General features: G+C 38.0%; 2 protein-coding genes across 2 annotated transcripts in view; both read left to right on the top strand.

Moving 5' to 3' along the window:
- Positions 1–11181, top strand: part of LOC137078479 (inactive dipeptidyl peptidase 10) — a 67799-nt gene extending 56618 nt beyond the window's left edge. Inside the window, 8 exon segments of the mRNA XM_067445776.1 lie at positions 1169–1267; positions 1698–1764; positions 4159–4353; positions 4653–4707; positions 6841–6940; positions 7177–7235; positions 8342–8414; positions 8498–11181. Of these exon segments, the coding sequence (XP_067301877.1) occupies positions 1169–1267; positions 1698–1764; positions 4159–4353; positions 4653–4707; positions 6841–6940; positions 7177–7235; positions 8342–8414; positions 8498–8721 (872 nt within the window). The 3' untranslated portion in view covers positions 8722–11181.
- Positions 11182–11637: 456 nt separating this feature from the next.
- Positions 11638–25887, top strand: cs (citrate synthase). Its single transcript, XM_067445774.1, has 11 exons — positions 11638–11796; positions 16975–17022; positions 17277–17384; positions 19402–19467; positions 20024–20155; positions 21229–21417; positions 21555–21754; positions 23736–23865; positions 23965–24066; positions 24173–24382; positions 25559–25887. Exons 1-11 carry the CDS (start codon positions 11746–11748, stop codon positions 25727–25729), a joined length of 1407 nt encoding a protein of 468 aa, XP_067301875.1. The 5' UTR covers positions 11638–11745; the 3' UTR covers positions 25730–25887.
- Positions 25888–26190: the final 303 nt, after the last annotated feature.

Raw genomic sequence — 26190 nt, 5'->3', positions numbered from 1 at the left:
CTATTGTTTTAGGGCTAGTAGTTGGCGCGCTTTGTTGTAAAAACTTGGCAACCCTGTCTGCACGCGCACTGAAATCAGGCTGGAATACACGATCTTTGTCAGTGTTGGAAAATAATTTAATGATACACAGAGTACTTACCCAACATGATCATCATTTCTGAGAGAAATTGTGAAGTTGAATGCATACAAATTTAACAGCTAATAGCTGATTGGTTGACTGTAATCCTTTACACACCTTTCTATTAAAGTTATCTGACATTATCAAGATTAATTTGTTCTGATACAGAGTTCTGGTTGTATTTTATCATTTTCTAAACTGTAGTGAATAAACTGTGATAATGTGAGAAAACCTTGAAGGTGTCTTAATACATTTTGGTTTGACAGTAAGTGTCCAGAGTCATTTTCCCTTCCTGTTTACAAATAATTTTGTTAAATATAGACTAAAGTAAAGTAAAACCCCCACACCAATGAACTTCATTGCTGGGTGCACTAGGCGGTTCAGCTGAGATCTGAGGGTAACTGAACTGGAAGATGGGTTCAATAAAAGCATGATAAGACAACAACATAACCCTCTAGGCAAATCCAAAAAGCCTAAGCCTCTAGAGGAAGTACATTTTTTGTTGCACCTTATGACAAACGTTATCAACATGCATGTCACACTGCACAATAGGTTATTATCAAGAAATAAATTTAAATATAGTTATATGAAGAAACCTATCTAATGGGCTTATTGTCGATCATGATAGGTGAATGGTTGCCCACTAAATTAAATGATTTCTAATGGATCATGTGACATTGAAGACTGGAGCAATGGTTGCTGAAATTTCAGCTTTGCCATCACAGGAAATTACATTTCGAAATGTATTAAAATAGAAAACAGAGTAGAATACCTTGGTGACCACATAGCAACACCCATGAAACCACTCACACTTGCTTTAGAAAATGATTCTGTCAAGAAAATAGATTGTTTTGTTAATAAAGCATCCCAGTGAGTATTTTTAGAGTTTATTGTAGTGAGAGAGTTCACTAAAACTTAAAGTGCATGGTAGCTTCTTGAATTTTATTATCTGGCTTGATCATCACAGATTGAACATTTAAATACTCCATGGTGGTGGACAGTTCTGGTTTTATGGCAAAAATATATTAAATCTGTGTGCTGCATTTACAGGTTACATGGTGGTGGAAGACAACAGCCTTCTCGCAATGTCTCTTGAAACCAAGAGGCTCTCCGAGACCGTTTTTCAGACGCTTTCCTCCGACAACAGCGGTAAACTGATTACATTACTCCTTTAAGCATCGGCATGAATTGATCTCAACCTTTTACAAAGCCAACTAGATTTAAGAATTAATCAGGTAATTGTTCTGTTTTTGCTAATTGGATCCTCACAATGGTACCTGCCTTTAGGGGAAGCCCATCGTGGCTTGTTTGCGTGTGTGTTTTTGCTTGCATGATGGGGTTTGCACATGTGCACGTCTGTGTATATAAATTGCACATGCTTGTACTTCAGGTCCCCCGACTGTGTTTGTTTGTGCATGTATATGTGCGTTACTGAGATTCTGTTAAAACCAACAGGCTCATGGGAGCTCATTTGCCAGTGGTTAGAATATTGATGAACGGGTACCAAGACTTCCTTGAAGTATGGTACAGTAGAAACGGCCGTTTATTCTGTTTTAACTGCCTTTGTGAATAATTACAGACCTAGATCTGAAGATGTCCCTGCCCCCTGGGTACGAGGGAAACCTGCACCCTCTTCTTATTATCATGTAAGTGTCTCCCTGCACTTCACCAGTGCCTGTGATACTGTTAAGTAAGGCTGCTTTCGTTTGTATGGACGCCTATTTTTGCTTTAGAGTAAAAAGTAAGACAGGTAATTATGAGGAAAAAATGTGAAATAAAAAAGTTGCATTATGAGATACAAAAGGTCATCCTCCAGATTTTTTTTTTTTTTTTAATCTTTTTGAAAGTAGTCTCTTATGCTCACAATGGCTGCATTTATTTGGTCAAAATTACAGTCAAATATTTGTCTGGCTATCACCAGACTAAACACAATTTAGGATTTAAGAACATTGGTCTGTAGCCTGACGTGGTCATACTCAATTCTAGTCAGAATATGAGTCTGAAACTGCTCCATTGGGCTGTGATTATGGGGTGTGTTTCAACCGAACCAGGATAGACCTACAACCAATCAGAGCAACGAAGGGACGCATTGTCAAATGTCAAAAGAGTTCAACTGCACTGCGACTATAATGTGATATATAGACCCATGAGTGCGAATTTTAGCAGGCAACCTTGCCAAAATAACACACATTTTACCCCCCAAACGGCATTTTTTACCCGGAGAGCCCCCAGAGAAGCTATTGTTTAGGGCTAGTTGTTGGCGCGTTTAATACAGGCTGGAATACACAATCTTTGCCAGTGTTGGAAAATAATTTAATGATGCACAAAGTACTTACCCAACATGATCATCATTTCTGAGAGAAATTGTAAAGGTGAATGCATATACAAAAAAGCTCTCCGTTTAGGATCCAAACAAATATAATCCAAGCCCCTTTGATGACGTGCATGATTACGTTACTGTTGATCATCTGTCCGTCATCGTCTAAAGCCCACCCTGATGATTTCATTGGTCCGAACAGTTTCTGTTCGGGATAATTACTCCTCTATGGAGCAAGGCCAGACCGAATTGCCCGACCTAAAAATTCTGTGGGCGGGGCTAAGTTCGGCTGGCATCCAGGCTAATTGGTCTGGGGAGTCTGCTTTATATTTTCTACTGCACAAGAGGCGTGATAAATGAGCATTATTCGAATAACTGTATGCAATTGAATAGTCCTTCAACCAATCAGACCACAAGAGGCGTGATCAACGTGAAACGATCCATCACTTCTCTATCCGTCATCATGTTAAACCCAGCAATAGTGCGCCAGGTAGATTAGCCAGTCTGTGATTGGTTCCCGCAAAAGTGTAACAAAAGCAGTGAATGTAAGAAATGAATTGAAATGAATGTACAGGTTTCCAAACAGAGTTGCAGGGCGAAATCAAATCGCTGGCAGATCAGGCTGGGTTTACCCAGTCTGGTAAAATATTACAATTTACAATAACTCATTTCTTTTTGAATATAATTTAAAATGTAATTCCTGTGAAGTCAAAGCTGAATATTCAGCATCATTACTCCAGTCTTCAGTGTCACATGATCCTTCAGAAATCATTCTAATATGATGATTTGTTGGTCAAGAAGCATTTCTTTTTATTATCAATATATTAAAAAAAAGCTGTGCTGCTTAATATTTTTGTGGAAACATGATTTTTCTGAATTCTTTGATTAAATCGAAATTTTGTAACATTATAAATGTTTTTACTGTCACTTTCAATTTCTCCTTTCTGAACAAAAGTAAAAGTTTCTTTAAAAAAAGTATTTTTAACATATATATATATATATATATATATATATATATATATATATATATATAGCCTACGTAATACACAGAACACACACATATTATGTAAACACACTTTTATTTTAAATGCGATTTAATAGTTTTACAGCACTAATAATTATATGATTTCAATGTTCAAATTTTACACAAAATTGGAAAAAGTGCAAAAATGTATTAACTGCTAATTTAACTGCTACTTGCTGAATAATTGCGATGTTAGAAGCTAATGTGACAAGAATGTAGCATTCTACTGCTTAAAACATTCATGCTGAGCTGATGCTTACTGTCTCTCTTACCATTTTTTAAAGAGTAGGCAGTATACTGTAGCATAAGTCATATTAAGCCAGTGTCGCATGCATTCAGAATACAAGATGCGTGCTGAGTGTCTTGACAGTGACAAAGCAGCTCTGATTTTCAGCAGGAAACTTAAGCTTACCTACAATAGAACTTCTTTTGCTGCATTGCAAGCAGCTATATCTCCTTGTGGAAATGCAAATCTAGTTAAGACTCTCCTCTCCCTTGCTGTAGTTGGTTAGGCTACATGATTTATGAATGCTGCGTTATTAATAAGCAATATGCACATGCTCGATTGAGATGCAAGAAGTGTTCTGCAAGTGTGAACACATTTACAGAATAAAGATCAGAGAGCTAATGTCTTTTTAATCTACAATGTGCCATTATGTGTCAACACCTCCATTCATTCATTGTTCTCTGCACCTCTAGTGACAGTTTTCCTGGCAGGCAGTCGGTAACAGAGGAGTTTGCCCTGGGCTGGCCAGAGGTTTTGTCCAGCCTGCACGGAGTGGCACTGGCCTGGATCGACAGCACAAGTCGGGTCTCACAGGGACAGAAGACCAGCATCCTGGACCCTCGTAAGCTGGATTCCCTCCGCATTAAAGACAAACTTGGAGTCGTGGAGTGAGTCTGTCTCTCTTTTCAGTTATTAAGAATAATGCCTCTAATAGAAAAGTAATTTTGCACATAAAGCTACGCCACCAAATATCTGATTAGGAAATCCTGAATGTTCTAAAACACATAGTTTTCTTTCATATTTTGTTGAAACCCTGCTTGGCTAATTTAATTGAATCTACTTCTTGCTCAAGGCAAAAAAGCAATGTTTATGTCTCAGCAGCGTTAATACATGGCTGCTTTTAAAAGACCAGCCATTTATCATTGAACTGCTAAATGCCACCTAAAATTTGCATGTTTCATTGCAGATGGTTAATGCAGCTGCCGTACATTGATGGGAGAAGAATTGCTGTTTATGGAAAGGTAAAATATATGTTCTGAAAATTTAGAGTGCAAGCTCTAACATCTGATTGGATAGGCATTTGAATAAATAGCATAATTTTGCATTTTGGCAATAACAATTGTAAACAGCCTACAGTTATGAACTATATTATATACACCGATCAGGCATAATATTATCACCCCTTCTGTGGATGACCAGTTGAAGCCTTGTCTCCCCTGAAGGTGTGCTGTGGTATCTGGCACCAATATCTTAGCAGCAGATCCTTTAAGTCCTGTAAGTTGCGAGGTGGGGCCTGCATGGATCAGACTTGTTTGTTCAGCACTTCCCACAGATGCTCGATTGGATTGAGGTCTTGAAAATTTAAAGGCCAAGTCAACACTTTAAACTCGTTGTGCTCCTTTCAAACCATTTCTGAACCATTTTTGCTTTGTGGCAGGGCACATTATCCTAATGAAAAAGGCCACAGCCACCAGAGAATACTGTTTCCATGAAAGGGTGTACATGGTCTTCAGCAATGCTTAGTTAGGCGTTATGTGTGAAAGTAACACCCACATGGATGGCAGGACCCAAGGTTTCCCAGAAGAACATTGCCCAAAGCATCTCACTGCCTCCACAGGCTTGCCTTCTTCCCATAGTGCATCCTGATGCCATGTGTTCCCCACTTTTTTTCCATTGCTTGGTGGTCCAGTTCAAATGTTCATGTGTCCACTTTTGGCGACTATCGGGGTGGACAGGGGTCAGCATGGGCACACTGACTGGTCTGCGGCTATGCAGCCCCATACGGTTGGTTAGGCTTCAGGCTTTGATTGCACTGTGTAATCTGACACGTTTCTTTTAAAACCCATTTCAACTTCTTGAGCAATTTGAGCTACCGTAGCTCGTCTGTTTGATCAGACCACATGGGCCAGCCTTCACTCCCCACTTGCATCAATGAGCCTTGGCCGCCCATGACCCTGTCACCAGTTCACCACTGTTCCTTCCTTGGGCCACTTTTGATAGATACTGACCACTGCAGATCGGGAACACTCCGCAAGAGAGAGCTGCAGTTTTGGAGATGCTCTTTCTTACCTAGTCATCTAGCCATTACAATCCAGTGACAGGTGCCATGATGAAGAGAAAATCAGTGTTATACACTTCACCTGTCAGAGGCATAGACTGTAAAAAAATATGGACGTAGTGTCCGTGATGTCACTCATAGGATTCTGATAAGCCGTTCTGAAGCTTAAAGTATGGGCGAGCTGGGCGTTGCCATCTTGTGAGCGAGTCAACGCGTGTCATTCCCGGATAACAGAAAATGGGCAAAAAGGTGGGATGTGCGCGGAGCTGAGGTGACGCAATAACTATAGAAGACGGATAAATGGCTATCCACTTGTAACCACGCCCTTAATTATGCAGAACCTTACGGCTTTATATAACGGAAACGAATGAGTTATAAAAAAAATTCACCCCCCTCAGAGTTGTCATGAAGATCAAAATTAGCCTTATAAGCCAAAACCACAATTTGTACCAGGCTGTAAACATGTTTTTTTCTGCTTTAAAGTTGAGAATTTTAACATGGGGCTCAATGAGATTCTGCTCCCTTCTGGAGCCTGTCCCTAGTGGCCAGTTGAGGAATTGCAGTTTACATTACTTCCGTATTGGCTTCAAGAGAGATCGCGGGAGGTTGCCGCTTGGTCAGAGGTCATGATGTTATGCCTGATCGATCAGTGTGTATATATAGCACTTTAGCACTGTATTGAGAACACTCAGAACAAATTAGCAACTGCATAGCAATGCCCTGGCAACCCCCTCTGACATTCTACTACTGCCAGCTCCACCCATATTTTCTTTAGAATAGTAGAACTTATGAACGTATTTTTCTGTCCTGAACATTGGTGGTTAAAAACCACCTAAACTTTACAGAATTACAGTGATTTTTACAGTGGTTAAGGGGGGTTCTGTGTTCTGTATATGCATCACTCGAAAAAATAGCACCACTTAAAGTGGTCAATTTGATCTGAAGTACCGCCTCTTGTGGGCTATTGCTTTAATACACATCTTCTTAGCAAATTAATCCCTTTATAGACTTGCATCATAATCTCAACTAGGATATGTACTTTGAATTCAGTCTTCAGTTGCAGAGCTCTGTCATCAGCCTTCATTTGTCCTCACAGGGATTCGGTGGCTATTTAGGTTTGAGGATGTTGACGGCAACCGATCAGATGTTCAAATGTGCCGCTGTCATGGCTCCCATCACAGACTTCAAGCTCTATAGTGAGTTCCAGCTCCATACACTAGCAAAAAAAAAGAGAAGCTGTTTGGAAGAACAGTATTAGAGTACTTCAAAATACCATGGTATATGATATGGTAATCATTCAATCCCGTGGTATATCAAAGTGTCCTGGTACTACTTTTTTGTAAGGGTATCCTTTAGAGAAATTGTTTAATATGTAGTGTACTACAGATTTTTCAGATTTCTGTGTGAAAATGGATTCAACCTTGTTTTTCAGGTGCTGCCTTCTCAGAGAGATATCTAGGCCTTCCAACTAAAGAGGAGCATTCATACATGGTGGGCTTTTTGCATCTATAACTTTTTAAATTAAAAAGTTAAAATTAATTATCAAGCATATGTTATAAAAGCCCACTTTCACCCTGAATAAAATAAAAAACGTAGGCTAATTGTTTGATTGACAGTGGGAGCGCCATTGCGGGTATCGAATGCTTGTCGGACATATAGCAACAGTAACTAAGGGGGCGGGTCTTTGCGAAGGGTGAATTGTGAGAATAAGTGTAAAAAAGACGTTACATTGTGACAATTTTCAAAGATACAATTGTGCAATAAAGTTAAAGTTACAAGTTTCAAAGTCACAATTGTGACAGTTACAAGAAACAAATACACAAATGTAACATACAGAGTTACAGTTATGAAAAACAAAGCCACCGTGGTGAGATTTAAAATTAAATTGTGACAAAAGTTAGGTAAATATAGCTACATTGTTTATCACAACTGTAACTTTTTGTCACAGTCACAATTGTGAGATTTAAGGTCATATTGTATTTATAATAGTGTATTTGGCACAGACATACTGGCATACATGGCCATTTTTAGCATGAGAATCCAACTCTTTTAACAGTGTAAATAAGTCAAAAATCATGAAATAGCATTAGACAGCAAAGTTATTAGAAACAATCACAGCTGTGAAATAGTCACATTGTGGCAAGCAAAATTACAGTGATATGAGAGCCACATTGTGGCATATAATGTTACATTTTGACAGTTATAAGAAGCAAAGTCACAATTGTATGATATTAAGTTACATTTGCAACAAAGTTGCAGTTATGAGCAACACATTTACATTTGTGAGTTATAAAGCCACATTGTGGCATATAATGTTACAGTTTGACATATGCAAGAAAAAGTCGCATTGTAACGGTTGCATTGTAACAAAGTTACAGTTAAATTTACAGTTACAAGAGTCACAATTGTGAGATATAAAGTTACATTGTGGCAAATGTACAGTTGCGAGAGTCACATTTGTGAGATATGAAGTCATATTGTGACACATTACAATTATGGAAAACATATATGTGACTATGTTACAGTTACATCAACATTTTTTTGATTTAATGCCACATTGTTAAAGTGTGTATCACATTTCTATTGTGTCTTTGCAGACTGCGTCTTTGTTGGACAACATCAATAAGCTAAAAGATGAAAACTTCCTCCTCATACATGGGACTGCAGATGGTTAGCTTACATAATAATGAAATTTAAAGTCAGATACATCATTTGGGAATTTTAAGTAATATTTCACTTGTTTGTCTGTTTAGAGCGGGTGCATTTCCAACATAGCGCTGAATTGTTGAGTCGTCTGGTGAAGGTAGAATCCAACTACACCCTTCAGCTGTACCCAGATGAAGGCCACACCTTGAGAGAAGAGCGGAGCAGTCAACACCTGCACCGCACCCTTCTTCAGTACCTCCACAACTGCCTCAAATACGACCCCTTTCTCACCATAGAGGAGGAAGAGGACGAGGACGAGGAGGAAGAGTGATCTCTTCAACTGTGTCTGCTCTCGGTCCTCAAACGTGCCCATTATGGTGACTTCAGGTCGTGTTATTTCACCAAAGGAAAAGGGAGCAAATGGAGATAAAGAGGACCAAATCCACCAGCTATTTACTACAAACTCAACTTTGAGATGTTTTTTGTTCAGACTGCGACTGTAAATGTCTCTTGTTTCGTGTCCTGGAAGATGAAACACAACTGCTATGGTTCTTACAGTTTTCAAGTAAATCACACACACAGTATAATGTCTAAGGGACCCATGTAACAAACATCTTTAGTCAGATTATCTATAAAATGGGTAAAAAAATGCTGCATAAGCATGTTGATCAGCCTTGGTGTTGTAGCGCCACCTCTTGGTGAAAGAGAAGAAATGTTTAGTGCAGCATGGACAGTGAAGATGGAAAACTAGTGATCAACAGATAAAGTGTTATTATTGTTTTACTAAAGTAATTTTGATCATTGAAAGCTGATGTTAATCTGAAGCTGAAATCAGCGCAGTATTAATAATAGAGAAAAAACATAACTAAAAAATATGGTAGCAATCTGAAATTAAGTTGTACTATAAAATTAAAACAACTAAAATGCAAATAAATTAAAGCTAAATAGAAATATATATATTTAAAAAATGCCATTTGTATTTTTTTTAATATTTCTATTTAACTTTTATTTATTTATTTAACTAAACAAAATAGCTAAAACTTAAACTAAAATTAAATCTGAACGTATAAAAATAAAACCAAATTCAAAATATGAATAAATACACTATTAGTATATAAATACGGTAATACTAAAATAACACTGAACCGATTTGTGTTTTTATATTTGTCAATGCTAGAAAGAGGAGTGGACAATAATGCTGATGCACACACAGGCACGCACATGCGCACATGTACTACAATAATAACCACAAATGAGATTGCTGACATGAAACCAATGCCTGTTTTTACACAATATTTATTTAATATTCACTAGAAAATTGGAAGTAATTTCCAATTCATTGACACCAAACCGATTATCTGTTAATCAGCCAAACAGACATTGCTATTGGCTGTAAACGGCCAGTGTTTTGATCTAGCCTATACTGTGGAAGATTTGATTGAATGTAAACTGCAACATGTTATTTGAACCTGGCTCTTTATATGCATGACAAATCGGCTGCATGGTGCTGTATACTCTGACTCTTTCATAATATCCGTGCCAAACATAATAAAAAATTGATGATAAAAATGTTGCAAAGTGCACGGTGTGCACAGACAGCGAGTTTTAAACACCTCCAAAATATTGCGGTGTAAGTACAAAAGGCTATCCTTGCTGTAAGGGTATGAAATCAATGAATCACACTGCATGCTGCTGTTTACTGAAGCCTCATAAGGTCTTCAGAATACATCATATTTCTTCATAAACGTCGATCCCTGCTGTGTGCAGATTCACACTGAGAGTAACTATATTTTAGCTGGCAAGCAAACACAACTCTTTCTGTTGCCATTGTCATGCATATGCAGATTTTATGTTTACAAATCAAATGTGCCAAATACTCTGTGACCAAACCTTTTGGTACTGACTTGTGTTTTGAATGTGGCAGTTTGTGCATTAAGTAAGTATTTGTTCATGTTTAAGACTTTTTTTGTGTGTGTGCAGCGTTTCAAATTATTAGTTGGTAATAACAGTACTTTTATATACACCATGGTACTGAATTAACAACTACCATAGAATGTACAAAAAAGCTTTTGGGTCAGTAAGATATTATTAAAGAAAGAAATATTTTTATTCAGGAAGGATGCATTTATTTCAAATCAATTAAAATTCTTTATTAATCAAAGAATTATGGAAAAATATCATAGTGTACACAAAATATTTAGCAACATACTGTTTCAATATCAACAATACGAAATATTCCTTGCACCTATTTTCTCAAAATCATTAAATAATCTTACTGATCCCAAATTTTGAACAGTAGTCATTATCAATATATGCAAGTTTGAGCGTCCAGAAATTCACCAGCCCATTACACAGTGACAATATTTTTTTAAACCATAATCTAATGATTATGATTATGAGAAAAACAGTTTGGCAATAAAACGTATTATAATTTTTTTTGTTTTGTTTCTAGTCATAGAACCCAAGAACTCAGTCACCCCACCTGCCTTCAACTTTCTCATTCACCAATCAAAAAAATATTTTATTAAACCTATTTTTTGTGACATTCACGTATTCCTGAAATGTATATGTAGAAACCTTGTAAGTTCTGTGTGTTGACATTGTAATGCAACTAAGCAAGTTACATATCTCAGAATGTTCTGTTGTGTTGTAGGTCCAAGAAAATCCTTCCCACCAGAGCTATGACAATGTTACAGGCAGCATGAAGTCTGAAATGAACGTCCTTGAGCCTCTGTATCTATATATTTGTATTTAATGACCCTTTTCCAATAAAGTCTGAAATCTTTGTGTACATCCATTTTCAAGTCATTACATGACAATGCATCTAAGCAGCCAAATGAATGTGATTCCCATCTGACTAGTTGATACTGACATAATTCAAACCTTTATTGGATATTGTTCATTCAAAAGGCAAGCAATTTTTGAGATGCGTTCTCTAATTGTGTAGGTCAAGGTGCCCTTAAAGTTACAAAATTAAAGTGTAAAAAAAAAAAAAAAACTGCACATGACTTTACATGAGCATATCTGTCATTCTATTTCTAGACAGGCAGTTTAAAGAACCACCTATAGCTGAACGTATACGTCTGAATAATTTATGAACGTTCTATCCTTGAGCCAATCAAATAAAAAGGCGATTAGACTAGTCGCCAATCAAAATAATCATTGTCGCTTTTAACCAATAAGAACGAGCGTTGACGTTCCAGCCTCACCAGGTCCTATCTGACCCAAACCGCGCCTACAACAGGGCCCGAGTTCCTTTTTCAACCTTCACTGCGAGCACGGTAGCGAGAGGGGCACCTTCAAGCAGGGGTCGATAAAGAACCACTTCTAATATTTATAAACACATAAAAGAACAATGTCCTTCCTCTCTATCAGCAGGCTAGCCCCAAGGCTCCTCAGCTCAAAGGTAAGAAAGTTGTATTTGAACTTGACTGACTGAGGGGAACACAGGCTGCTTCCCGGTTAGCGTAGCTTAGCATAGATTACCCTAGTAACAGATAGCCAGTATTAATATCCCATGTCGAACATCTGCTTTAGGTCATTTATGCATGAAAACTATTCTGTTTATGTGTCTCCCCCTTTCAAGTCTATAATAGAACCAGCAACTATCTTTCAATACCAATTGTGCTGACTACATGGACAGCATTTTTAAACATAAGCGTTCAAAATTGTGTTTTGAACTTAAAAAAACACGGAAATTGAGGCACAGCCTATACGAAGTTATGGTTTAGCTCAGTAATGCTTTCACTGAGCTATTTTAAACATGCATAATGACAAAGAAGCCATTTATATTTGGTTTACTAAGATGTTCCTTTATATGTAACTTATGCGATTCTCAAGGCTGACTGTGTAACTCTTAGTTCGTCCTTTGCCAGAACAGCCCGTTTCAGGTGCTCTAATGGGACTTAAATTCACTTTGACAGCTGTACCTGTTCAGCTGTAGTCTGACAGATAAGTCTTTTTGTTGTTCTCTGGCTGATTTGACCTTCATGGTTGTCATTCATTTATTAATGTTTGAATAATTTAAATAGTTTGCAGAGTTGATAGATCATTATAAATGTGCCATTATACAGGTTGTATATGTTAAACAGGTTATGAAGGACTTGTGTATTGTCTGTATCAGGGTTTTACCTGTGACATAAGTTGCATAATATGTGAGTAATTTCCTGAATGATAACATGTAATCTTTCGAGTTCTGTGATTTACGGGCCATATAAATGTTATTCTTCAATGAAGTTGTGTTCTGCTTGATCTGAAATGCCTTGAGTGGCATGTGTGACTGGTGATGTTTAACATGTGACAGATTGTGATGAGCAAAAAATAAATTATAATTTGTGGAAGAATTGTCACTTATAACCTATATAAATCTGCTCTTATCCATATACTGTCTCAGTTGTGTCTGAATGACTTCATAGTAATATAGGTTACTGTGCTCTTGTCATTCAGGGTTAATGCTCCGCTCACACCCCTAGATGACCTTTGTACACCATGGAGTTTCTCTGCCTTTTATTCAGCTGTGTATTACATTTATGTAATCTGTTGATTGTCTTTTTATAGGAGTGACCAAGGTGCATTTTTGTACTGTACTTGCATAATTTACCCTCTTTTTCCTTATTGGTGATGTGTTGGACATTGTTCAGACCTGTGCTTTGCAAACACTTGAAGTAGACTTAAAGGGATAGTTCACCCAAAAATGAAAATGTGATGTTTATCAGCTTACCCCCACAACATCCAAGATATAGATGTGTTTGTTGCTTCAGTGTAACACAAATAAAGATTTTTGACTTCACCCGTTGCTGTGACAGTCATATTATGCATGTTAATGAGGTATAATTCTATGATAGTACAAAACACATAGACATACGAATCCATATTAAACCCTTTGGCTCGTGGCGACACATTAATGTCTTAAAGGGATACTCCACCATGTTTTCATATTAAACTGTGTTATTCCTTTAACTAAGACGAGTTGATACATACCTCTCTCGTCTCAGAGCGTGCGCTTAATGGCTCTGACGCGCGGTGACATTCTGATAGCATTTAGCTTAGCCCACAAGGCCCAGTTCATTCACTATGGTACCAAACAGAGATCAAGTTAGAAGCGACCAAACACCTCCACGTTTTCCTATTTAAATACAGTTACACGAATAGTTCGGCATAGTATTGTGACACAAAATAAAACGTGGCGCTTTTCTTAACGGGTTAAAATGGAAGTATAATTTAAGGGCGGAATAGGACTTTTGAGAATAAGTCCCCCCCCCCATTGACAGAAATGAGAGAGTGAGGGGGAGATGTGAGGGAGGATTTTTCAGGCGTGAATTTTTACTGCGCCGAGGAGAAAAATACCGGCGCGATTATAGATATATTTATGAAGATACCTAAGCCAAGCTCAGTTTTGAATCGACTTCTGAAAGAAGAGCTGCACGATAGGTTTTTCTTGTAGCACAGGGTGAAATCAGTACATTGACGATTTAAGGGAAATATAATATACATTTTATATAAGACCTTGAAATGGCTGTGGTGCGGCAGGATTTTGAACAAATTACTGAGTCGCCATGGACAGGTGCCGAATGCTGCCGTGCGTACACTCATTGAAAATAATGTGTTCGGATTTTAAAGACGCAGAGCTTCGCGTCCGGTGTGCAACCTCTCACGTCTGACCCACCTGTCATCTGCGGTATAGAAAAACAAGATGTTCTCGTCTTAAAGCACAGAGGGCTTTTGGAAGTCATTAGAGCGTTACCTGTCAATCTTTTATACAGTTTCCCTTTTTAAACAAAGCTCATAAAGGGTGCCTTGTCTGTGCAGGATATCTTCCATATGGTATAACTAGTGATCCCCGCTAACACGGCACACCAACCCTTGTGATCGTTATATAGGCTGACTCCTTAGAATGGGACTGCATTCTACAATGAGTCACAGAAAAAAGTCGATTGCCAGCTGGCTAGTAGCCTGTGCACATGCACTATTCTCTACAGCCTTTGTGAAGGCGTCATTGCCTTGATGCTTTTGCCAAGGCCATTGTTACAGCATACATTGTAGCATTTGTCACACAAAAAAGCATAATTTTTTATTTAATTTTCTATATTTTATCAGTTTCCCATGTGTAAGAAACCTTTGTACATTTTAAAGATAAGTACACATTGAAGTAAAATTTTAAGTGACCAAATAGAACAAAGGGGGGAAAATGCCTTTACATATTACAATTGTTTTAAAACTACACTGTAAACTAAATAAGTTGCTGTTTCATTGTAAGTATACTAGGGTAGTTATTTTAATTTTGTCAAATTACAATGTCTTAGCATCTCAACTTGCAATAGATAAAGCCACAATATATACTTTTTCGCTAATTCAAAACAGGCGTAGCTTGATGATGCCTGGATTTTTATTCTGCCGCAGACGAACACTTCCACTTCTTCCGCTTGTGCATGTGGGGTAACGCAGCACTGTTTATCATATTAGATAACTTTCAACACACTGAAATAATGTATGCTATAATGAATCTCTGTGTGTTTGCTTCGCAGCTACTATGAAACACGTTGCACAGTGCTAGATCGATATTATGCATGGTAGGCTACTCGTGTTAAACGAAGAATGTGTTGAGCTGTTTAACAATGATGGTATTCTGTCGATAAATGTATATCGGTTCCTCGGTTAGACAGTTCCTCAACTGTCTAATAAAACATATCAAGGGTAACTTGGGTTAATATGATGTCATTTATAGGCGGTGCACGGATAGTGTCCGTTTTCTAGTTAAAATAGCTTATTTCTCTGGATTTAAACATTCTTGGAAATATTTGCTATTATGTAAGTACACAAGTCAATAAAATATATAACATCGTTTTAGTGGTTTTTGGATATTTCAATAAAAAAATCTTATGGTGCCTTTATCTGTTTTGTGGAAAACTGCAGAGACCTTTACGTTTGTGACATTATCATTACAAGTCTACTAAAAAACTGGAAACTTTTGCCAAAATGTTATAAATTATGCAAGTCTGGGAATTAAAAGGGAAACACTGTTTTAATATTGTATAAGCAAGCATATTATATTGTTAATATATTTTGTTGTACATTCACCTAGACCTGCTCAATTCTAGGTCATTTAAATTACTTTTTTTTTGTTTCTTAATAAAGATCACAGATTATCAATAGAGAACTAAAAAAAATAACGTAATTTATTAGAGGTTCTGATAAAATGGTAATTGCTGCAGTCTTTTTAAAAAAATGTAAATAATTTTTAGTTCATTTGTAAAATCGGTTTGATTGAATGATTCAATGACTTCACTTGTTTAATTGATGGCTGTAATAGTACCATTTTTAAATAGCCATAGTAGAATAGTTTTCATTTTGGAACTCTGCTAGTACAGTACAGAGGGTTATGTAATCGCCCTCCTCTTTGTTGCATTGGAGTCAAACTGACAGCTGCCAGTAGCCTCACCTTTCCCACAGATTACACGTCCGTAGACTTGAAGAAAGGTCAGAGACTAGCAGTTACTTATCAACAACAATAAAGGCCTCCACATAAATGAGCTCTAAACCTGATTGGATTGTTTTTCTGGTCACACAGCTACTGTATGTTATGCAAGGTGTGTCAGGCTGCTCTTTATTTCTGGACAGAGAGAGAAATCTAACTGTAGGGCAGAGTGACGGGTATCTGGTGTCAGTGCACTGACCCGGTGTAGGAAGTGTTGGCTCTTGTTCATCAAAGTGCAGTCCTTTCCCTGTATAATCCATCTCAATTGCCCAGTCTGACCCTTCAGGTGAATGTAAAGTATGTGCACTGCAGCCCTGGCTTCTCTTTCTTGTACTGCTTGTTTTGGATATGAAAGACTATGAAAATAATAACCCTTTTAAGATTTTCCACAGCTTTTTTTGCCTTGTCAATCTGACCCTTCTTTACGTCCGTGCTTGAGTCATTCTGCAGTGGCAGTTTATCGCCGATCCTGCCGTGTGTCAATCAGACAGGGCTCTTAATCTAAAACTATATATAGAAATGAAGGATGTATCTTGATGTAGGAAAGGGTTGGGCCATACAGGGAAAACTCATCATTCTTCCTGATGGAATCCTGTAATAGATTTAGCTTGGATCCATACATCTGTCTTTGCAGAATTCATTGTGTTGCACCAGGCTTCTTTGTGAAATACTATCATTACATAATGTCTTATTGCTGTAATTAAATTGTATTAGGTCCCATATCTCTGCATTTTATTTGGAAAGTTCAAGTTACACTTCACATCTAGTTGCTAGCAGTCTTTTCCATGTAATTGTGCTGTAACTCTTTAGGAGAGAATAAAACAGCTGCTATTGGGCAAAGTTGTGATAGATGATAGAGAAATACCAGTTCAAAGATTTTTCTAGTTTTCTTGGCTTTTGACTTCAGATTCAGTTGAAAACATTTGGTTCAGTAAAGCGTGTATTGTAATAAGAAACATTTGTAATTTGAATCCAAAGAAAAGGCACTGCCTTGTCAACTGACACGGTTGCATTGCAGCTATCAACAGGCCTTCTGCAGTGAAATCTCTCTGTTAACCCTGGTTGTGTGATAATAATGAACTTCCTCTGTTATTTTCTTATCTCTTCCAGAATGCATCATGCGTTGTTGTGGCTGCCAGAAATGTCAGCGCATCCACGGTATGTATCTGCATCATTTCAGAGCCTGGATCTATGATCAGAGCCAGAACCAGACTTTAGATGTTAATTGCACTATTGAGATAAGATCACAGCCTTGCTCTTGAAAGCTTCAGTCGCGATCACATGTCTGTGTCTACTTTTTTGAACCTCAAAATGCGATTTGTCTTTTATAATACGTGTTAGACATTTGTTAAATCTGTTTGTGCCAGATTTACTAACCAAAAACTAACCTTTTTTCCATTGACCTTATGCAGAATTTAAAAGATGTCATGGCAGACCTCATCCCTAAAGAACAGAGCAGGATCAAGAACTTCAAACAGCAGCATGGCAAAACCCCGATCGGTCAGATAACGGTGGACATGGTGAGATGACCATCACTGCAGTCACTGTAAATCATGTCTGTAAGGGTGTTTATAGAACTTAAACTCATTTTATTTCAGTTACTTGCCAAGGCAACATCATTTTTTTTTTGTCATGTCAATTTAACAAATTAAAGGACAACTCCAGTGAAAAATGATCCTGGGGTAATTAACACATGGTTACCGAGTAGATCGTTCTCTGGGATCTGTTTTGATGAAAATCGAATGTAAATAGTTTTATCTCTAAAAACAGATTAGCTTATAATGCTTGTCTATGGGGCACAGAGTAAGTTAAATTAAATCGCTAGTTAATACCACTAACAAGGCTCAAAATAGCCTCACACGGTAGTAAAATAAGGGTCCAAATCACAACGAATCCAAATCACAGCACTGATACAGCATTCTAGTTATTCACTGCAACACCTCTCACACTTATCAGATATCACATATCAGAGATCCTCATTTAGCAGAAGGGTGGCTCTTTATGCTTATAATAGTTTTTTATAAAAAAATTGTATTGTGTTAAACTGTGTGAAGGCTGTGCTGTATTGAAAACCTAACACCTGCAACCCATGACTGTTGGGACAAACAATGCCCTTTAATCGTAATATTTACAGCACATTATTGCTTAAATTAACGTTTCCTAACCTTTAAAGGGTTGTTAGTTCACCCAAAAATTTAAATTGTCAAATTAATTACTCACCCTCATGTCGTTCCAAAATCTTTAGACCTTTGTTCATCTTCTAAACACAAAATAAAATGTTTTTTTTATGAAATCTAAGAGCTTTCTGACCCCACATAGACTGCAACGCCATTACCACTTTCAAGACCAAGAAAGGTAGGAAAGAAGACATTGTTAAAATTGTTAACCACAGTGATTCAACCTTAACGTTGTCCGCGTGCGCACCGTGACGCATCCGTGTGGTGCTGACGCAGGAGCCGGCTTTCTGACGTAGAACCCAGAAGCGCTGCACTGTGTTTACAACGTGGACTATTTTAACAATGCCTTGACTACCTTTCTGGACCTTAAAAAGTGGTAATGCCGTTGCTGTTTATAGGGACATCAGAGAGCGCTCTGATTTCATCAAAAAGTCTTAATTTGTGTTCCGGAGAGGAACAACATGAGGGTGAGTGATTAATGACAGATTTTATTTTTTATTTTTAGGTGAACTAACTGTTTAAGCCCCATGGGCGGCAGTGGCTCAGTGGTTCATGTAGGTTGTCTACAAACCAGAAGGTTGGTGGTTCAATCCCCGGTTCCACTTGACCAAGTGTCGAAGTGTCCATGAGCAAGACACCTAACCCCAGCTGCTCCCGACGAGCTGGATGGCGCCTTACATGGCTGACATCGCCGTCGGTGTATGAATGGGTGAATGTGAGGCAAAAATGTAAAGCGCTTTGGATAAAAGCGCTATATAAATGCAGTCCATTTTACCATTTTTTTTTTTACCATTTTACCATTAAGACTCAAATACGCCTCAATCAACATGAACCAATGTTTCCTAGTTATTCATATTTTAAAGGATGTCTTTCAGGATTATCATTAATATTACTGAATATGTTAAATAATTTACTAATACAATTAAGATTACTAATATATCTGGTACACCTGGTTGGGAGTCTTTGGCTTAAATTTAAGGATATATTACCCCATTTTGCCTGACTGATGACATGAGCTTGTGTTGCCTAATGTGCCTGATCAGTTCTATCTCTCATGATGTGTTGTTGCAAACACTATTTTTTTGCCCTCTGATTGGACGACTGTTTTCTCAAGGACCCTCAGGCCATGGTGTAAGAGCCGCTGCTCTCGTGGTTGTTGTTTCAGCTGAGTCATGTGGTTTTTGTCTCACTGCCAGTTATTCTACTTTGCAGACTAAACTGCATCTGAAGGGTATTATTACTCTAAATATGACAAAAGAAATATAGGCCATCAATGAGAGATGGGGGACTGGAAGGCCTTAGAAAGACGGTTGATAGAAGTATCTAAGTAATGTTTGAGTGCTGTTTTTCTGTATTACAGGTTTATGGAGGAATGAGGGGCATGAAGGGTTTAGTGTACGAGACCTCTGTGCTCGACCCCGATGAGGTGAGCACGCGCGCACACACACACATTCAGTCATGTCTCAACCTGGTACTGTTAAAATGTAGCTTAAACCAAGTTATATTTATTTAAACGTTTGTTAATTATAAATAAATGTAATACCTTTTGGGTTTGTCACTATGCTAAGAGTTATGAAATTAATTATTAGTAATACAGTAGTAATATTTATTATTTGTCATGCGTACTATTTTAGTATTATAATTCAAAACAGACTAAAAGCTCCTGTCTTCCAGTTAAAATTAATTGAGCCATCAATGTGGTTTGAACTTTCATCCTCAAAAAAGTACTACTTTTTGATTTTGCAAATGTACCATGAATAACGTCATAAAAGCTCATTTATTTGCGCACAGTACAGCTGTGCTGCTGTTAGCTAAAAATAGAATGTGGCACGATGGTGCTTTGGATAAAAATATACATTGGGTTAGTATTTATCCTACTAACCCCTGAACCCTCTCAGAGTTTGACACAACAGTTCTTACTGTTTACTTTATTCAACCGAATGTACTGATGCCCTCCCTGATTTTATCGATCGCATCTTTAGGGCATCCGTTTCCGTGGTTACAGCATTCCAGAATGTCAGCAGCTGTTGCCCAAGGCTGCCGGTGGAGAGGAGCCGCTGCCAGAGGGCCTGTTCTGGCTGCTGATCACAGGACAGGTGCCCACTGAGGAGCAGGTGAGGAGGAACCCATTCATATTCACTGCAGTGTTACCCCGTTAAAGAAATTCATGGTGAAATAGAGGAAATATTGGCAGAGCCGTGATTCCCGTGACCTACCGTTTAGGTCATGTGTCCACAAAAGTGCTTTTTCACGCAGCTGGCTGGCATATACAATTGTTTTCAATGGGAGCGTCATGTTTTTAGAACCCCATGAGCGTAACGCTGAACGTTTTTTACTGGTTGCCGAGATTTGAAGAATGCTTAACTTTGAGTAAAAAGCAGCACTCCTCACTGTCACTTTTCACCCAGCCATCCAATCAAAGAAAGGACAAATACAACACAGACCAACCACCACATTTTGCTAGTACGTCAACAGATGACAACTAGCATAATAACGGCACAAAATCATTTAAAACAAGAGGCAGAGCAAATACTTAACATTGTCTCAACATTTTTATATAGAATCCATACAGAAACAAACTATCTGATATGAGACCCTAGTAACCACGGATATTTTGTATCATAGCAAGAAAATATTCTTAACTGGGGGAAAAAAACCTGTTGCGCTGCCAAAATGTTCTTAATTTCTTGTTTTCTTTAGCAGAGCACCTAGTGTTTTCTGCTGGCTAGAAACACTTTGGTGGACATGTGGCCTTAAGAGTGCTTAAACACTTTAATCACTTTCCAATTCTGTTTTCCTTTTTTGTCCTGTTCTTTCTCTACCGATCCCCTGACAATTATTTTTTTTTTAAATCTACTGAGAAACAGAGTTTTGTTCTTGCTATCTTTGCGTAGATCTTAATATTAACATTAGGTAAAGGAAAATGTACAGTCAGTCTGTATTTATCCCAAAATAAGACTGATGTGTTTAGGATCCTGACACAAGACAGAAAAAATCATCCTGCTTACATGACTGCTTACCAAAATAATTTTGTAGATAAAACTACTTTCAACTAGCTTCCTTGTTCTTGTATGTGATTTATAAATAAATAAAAAAGTATTTGTATACTTGAGTTTCTTGTTTTATATATACAGTATACCCACATTATTACTTTCCTCATTTAACTCTTTGTCGGCTGTTTCCTCAGGTGAGCTGGTTGTCTAAGGAATGGGCTAAGCGTGCAGCCCTTCCCTCTCATGTGGTCACCATGCTTGACAACTTCCCCACCAACCTGCACCCCATGTCTCAGTTCAGCGCCGCCATCACGGCTCTGAACAGTGAGAGCAGTTTTGCTCGTGCTTACTCTGAGGGAGTTAACAAGGCCAAGTACTGGGAGGTGAGTCATTGAATATATGTTCTAGAAACTTTAAAGGTAAACATGAAAATAAGACTAAACCCAATCTCAAAAATGATATTTATTTGCTATCTCAAGCAAATGATACATTCACAAGTATTCACTGCACTTCTGTGTAGTTCGTGTATGAAGACTCGATGGACTTGATCGCCAAGCTCCCCTGCGTGGCGGCCAAGATTTACCGTAACTTGTACCGTGAAGGCAGCAGCATCGGTGCCATCGACTCCAACCTGGACTGGTCACACAACTTCACCAACATGCTGGGCTACAGCGAGCCACAGTTCACAGAACTCATGAGGCTGTACCTCACCATTCACAGGTAATGACATACATAATCGCTGACTCATTCGTCATAAACTCCTCCACTGTTTAGGTCTAGGCACTCATTAGTGATGAGGTCAGCTTGGACTTTTAACCTTTGTGATTGTCCTCAGAAAATCTTGTGTTTTCAGTGGAGACCTAAATGTGCCTGATGTCTTTGACTAAACTGCATCACTCAGGCCATTAAACATCAGAAACACAAATACAATACTGTAAATTGGCTCTTCGTAGAATAACTGCCAGAATCTGAAACTGAATTGAAGAGCAGTGGTGTAATGTTAAAAGCCAACAATTTGCTCTAACTTCCTCTCCAGGAACGTGCTAAATTTTGCAGTGATCAATGATCAAGATGTGGATTATCTGATTAGTGGATGAATAAATAATTGACAGATTAATCAACAGGGCTTGACATTAAGCATGTTCATGTGCTTGTCCTTCGGACAAGTAAAACGTTCATTCACTTGTCCGAGTAAAAAATTTGCTTGTCCGGAAAAGTTCAATATTTTTTTTGTGTGTGTGTGTGTTGTAACTATAATTTATTCTGAAGCAATATTCTCACCAGTTTTCAGTCAGCTTTGTCATATTTAAATCTGCATATTTGTGAATTTTATTTTAAATTCTTTATCGAATCATTTCAAATTTGTGATATTTTTACCTTTTATAAAGGGCATTTCCCCCCAATCTTATTAAATATAGGCTATGCTTCAGGTTTAATTTTATATTGTTCAATTTGATCAATAAATTAAGACACTATAAGGGCTGTTAACAATAATAAATAAAAAATTACACTGAAAAATTACAACTGCATTAAATAATGTTTAGAGATTTGTAGTTTTGAATAGACACATAAGAAATGTTGGAAAGTATGTTTAAACATGAAACTAAACCTCCAGTAGGTGGCAGCAGGTGGCCGTCTTAATGAGTGAGTCACTGACTTGTTCATTCAAACACTAAATCGGTCAGTAACACACTTAAATCGCTGTGAGACGCGTTACGGTTCTGCTGTGTGTGAACGATTTTCGCTGCTGAAATCGAACAAAAGCACTCAATATTGCATCCAAAATGTAAGTGACTTTAAGTGAATGTAAATGTAAGTGAATGTTAATTAATTGTTTATGAAACTGTCATATGAAAGCAGTGTCATTTTCAATCGTGATGATGGTGTTCAGGAAACAGCTTAAACGCTCTAGTGTTGTATTTTCTCCTCGAGAGGCTGCACGAGTGTCAACAGCGCGACCTTGTTATCGTCAGTTCATCATATAATATTATCCACCACTATCGATCGCCACTTACACTAAATTAATGCACAATCATTTGTGCATTTTGGTGATTTGCTAGTTATTTTTTGATTTCAGGCTCTTGTCTGCCGGGCAAGTAAAATTATTTTTCACTTGTCCCTTTAAAAAATCCACTTGTCCCGGACAAGCATTAATGTCGAGCCCTGATCAAGATAAGATGTTTAAGAATAGGACTTTAGACTGTTGAGACCTCCAATCTATGGTAACAAAAGCTGTTATCGCTTTTATTGCTGATTAAATGCATGCAACTGAAGTATACAAGTAGCCTTAAGTAATTATTAAACTACTTAAATTAATATTCAAAATCTACTATTAAATTGTATTTAAATCCCCCAAAACATCTGTGTATTTAAATTCTATAACTGTTATTGGCGTTAAAAGTAACACACCTCATGAACTTTATATTTTGAAAAATGATTGCGTGGTGCTTGGTTGGCTACTTAAAGGTTTACTGATTGATATCTCTGTCTCCCTCTGGCCAGTGACTTCAGACTGTACACATATTGTTAAGTCAGCAAGAAAACACCCAGCTTAGTGCTAGTGTACTTGTTAGGACAGAAGGGTGGCGTAAGAGAGGAATGAATATTCAAATGAATCAAGTCTGCCCTCATGTGGTTGTATTAGTTTGCCTGTCTACATTCTTTGACCATAACCTTTTTGTGTGATTCTATTTCTTTCCAGTGACCATGAGGGTGGAAATGTCAGCGCACATACTAGTCACCTGGTAGGCAGTGCCCTATCTGACCCCTACCTCTCCTTCAGTGCTGCTATGAATGGCCTGGCCGGACCCCTGCACGGACTGGCCAATCAGGTTTGAGCCTTAATATGCTTAGTGTTGCACAGAACATGTGGTTATGAAATACTAACCAGCTTTGCATTTCATTCATGCATTTCCCCCTCTGTTCTGTAGGAGGTGCTGGTGTGGCTGACAGCCCTGCAGAAGGAGCTCGGTGGTGAGGTGTCCGATGAGAAAATGAGAGATTACATTTGGAACACACTCAAATCAGGCAGAGTGAGTGCCTTTGATATGTTCCAACTTTCTGTTATATATATATATATATATAATATCATATAAAATGGAGGATTATTCACACTGATTGTTCTCTTGTCTTATTCAGGTGGTGCCAGGCTATGGCCATGCTGTGCTGAGGAAGACAGATCCCCGCTACACCTGTCAACGCGAGTTTGCCCTCAAGCACCTTCCCAATGACCCCATGTTCAAGCTAGTAGCTCAACTCTACAAGATCGTACCCAATGTGCTTCTGGAGCAGGGCAAGGCCAAGAACCCCTGGCCCAACGTAGATGCGCACAGTGGAGTCCTGTTGCAAGTAAGACACCAGGAATCAGCCTATCCACAACTTTCCTGCAAGTCTTAGTGGGCGTCTCCATGACACTCGATACTTCCGGTTGACGGTATCTCAGTTCCAGTTTAGCACACACAACAGTTATGCTGCGTTCACACCAGACGCGAGTGACGTGAATAAATAGCGCTATTCGCGCAAACTTGGACGCGTGAACATTTTGAATCTATTCGCTTCATTCACTACACAACAGACGCGAATTTGCGTCATGGTAGGGGCTTCTGCCAGGCAGCGGCAGTCGTTAATGAGCGCTGAGCGCCTGGTTCTCACACCTCCGAAACCTACTTGCTTCCATAAACCATGCAACATAAACGGACCCGTTTGACACGTTATTAGCACCATACGCACTCCATTCAATGCCCAACGAGCTTCAAATAAACCAAAGAATTGTGATGCAGAAGTAATATTTATATTTTAATATTTGTAATTGTTAAAATCATGTCAGACATTGTCAGTAGACTTTTTTTTTTAATCAACATGAAAATAGATGCATGAACTTCAATTAATATAAGTGCATTGTAATAAAAATTAGCATTTAATTGCTGTAAATTTAATTATTGAGTATATATTAGTTTAACCTATTTAAAATACTGCAGTACAACTGTATACTTCTTTGCAAGGGATATGTTTGTTGTTTTCAATAATTTACAGATTTATTGTGTAGCAAGACCGCTCTAACAGCCTAACGTTACCTTCCAAATAGAGACCTGCACTCCTGCGGGACCCAGCACAACCGAGTGAGGCACGGGATCATATTTGATGGGACAATGTGGATGCGGGCGACAAGATATTAATATGTGCGAGTCGCGGGAAAATACAATTATTTTGCGGGACTCCCGTCAGAGTTTGGGAAACTTGTGGATGAAACACATAAATGTAATTAAAAAGATATGTGGCAATTTATTACAGATCTGTATAATTTTTGTCAAATGGCCCAAAAATATCCTGTTTATGTCAAATATCTTGCCTTTCTGTACGATTGTTTTTTTAATCCCTTATTTTGAATATGTAATTAGTTTTTTTCACCATGTATCCTAATTTTGATATATATTAATGAAATCCATTTATTTATTTTTTGTACAGTATACATCTATTTTTCAGTCTGTTGAAACCCTCTCACATTTTTAATCTTGTGTTTTGCAGTATTATGGCATGACTGAGATGAACTATTACACTGTGTTGTTCGGCGTATCCCGGGCATTGGGCGTCCTCGCCCAGCTGGTGTGGAGCAGAGCGCTTGGCTTCCCTCTGGAGCGCCCCAAGTCCATGAGCACGGACGGACTCATGACTCTAGTTGGGGCCAAATCAGGCTAGAGAGGGAAAGACCATGCCAGCAGAGTGAGAACAGGAAGGGGAGGAGCTTAAACTATTAGAAACAAGCCCCCGGGGCTAAGGGATTCAAAGAGACAGTACACTTTTAAATTTCATCTAAAAAGGGCCTTTATTAATATATATATATATATATATATATATATATATATATATATATATATATATATATATATATATATATATATATATATATGTCAAGATTACACATCCCATTTACACTCTTATTAGTCTTTCATTCCCAAAAACACATTTACAGCTACTTTTTCATGGGAAATGTGTAGACGCATTACACAATCATCGCTTGTGGTCACTCCTCTTCAGTTTTCCCACATTTCTTTTTCCAGACCGAATGACCAGTTTGAATGATGCAGCTATGGATTTAGTGGGGCGGTTTGTTGGAGAAGGCTGTTATTGTTCAAGAACACAGCTGAGAGTAAGATATC

The sequence above is a fragment of the Pseudorasbora parva genome, chromosome 6 (assembly GCF_024679245.1).
Source record: "Pseudorasbora parva isolate DD20220531a chromosome 6, ASM2467924v1, whole genome shotgun sequence".
NCBI classification, from domain to species: Eukaryota; Metazoa; Chordata; class Actinopteri; order Cypriniformes; family Gobionidae; genus Pseudorasbora; species Pseudorasbora parva.
Note: the sequence above shows the minus strand (reverse complement) of the source record. Positions and strands in the feature narration are given on the sequence as shown.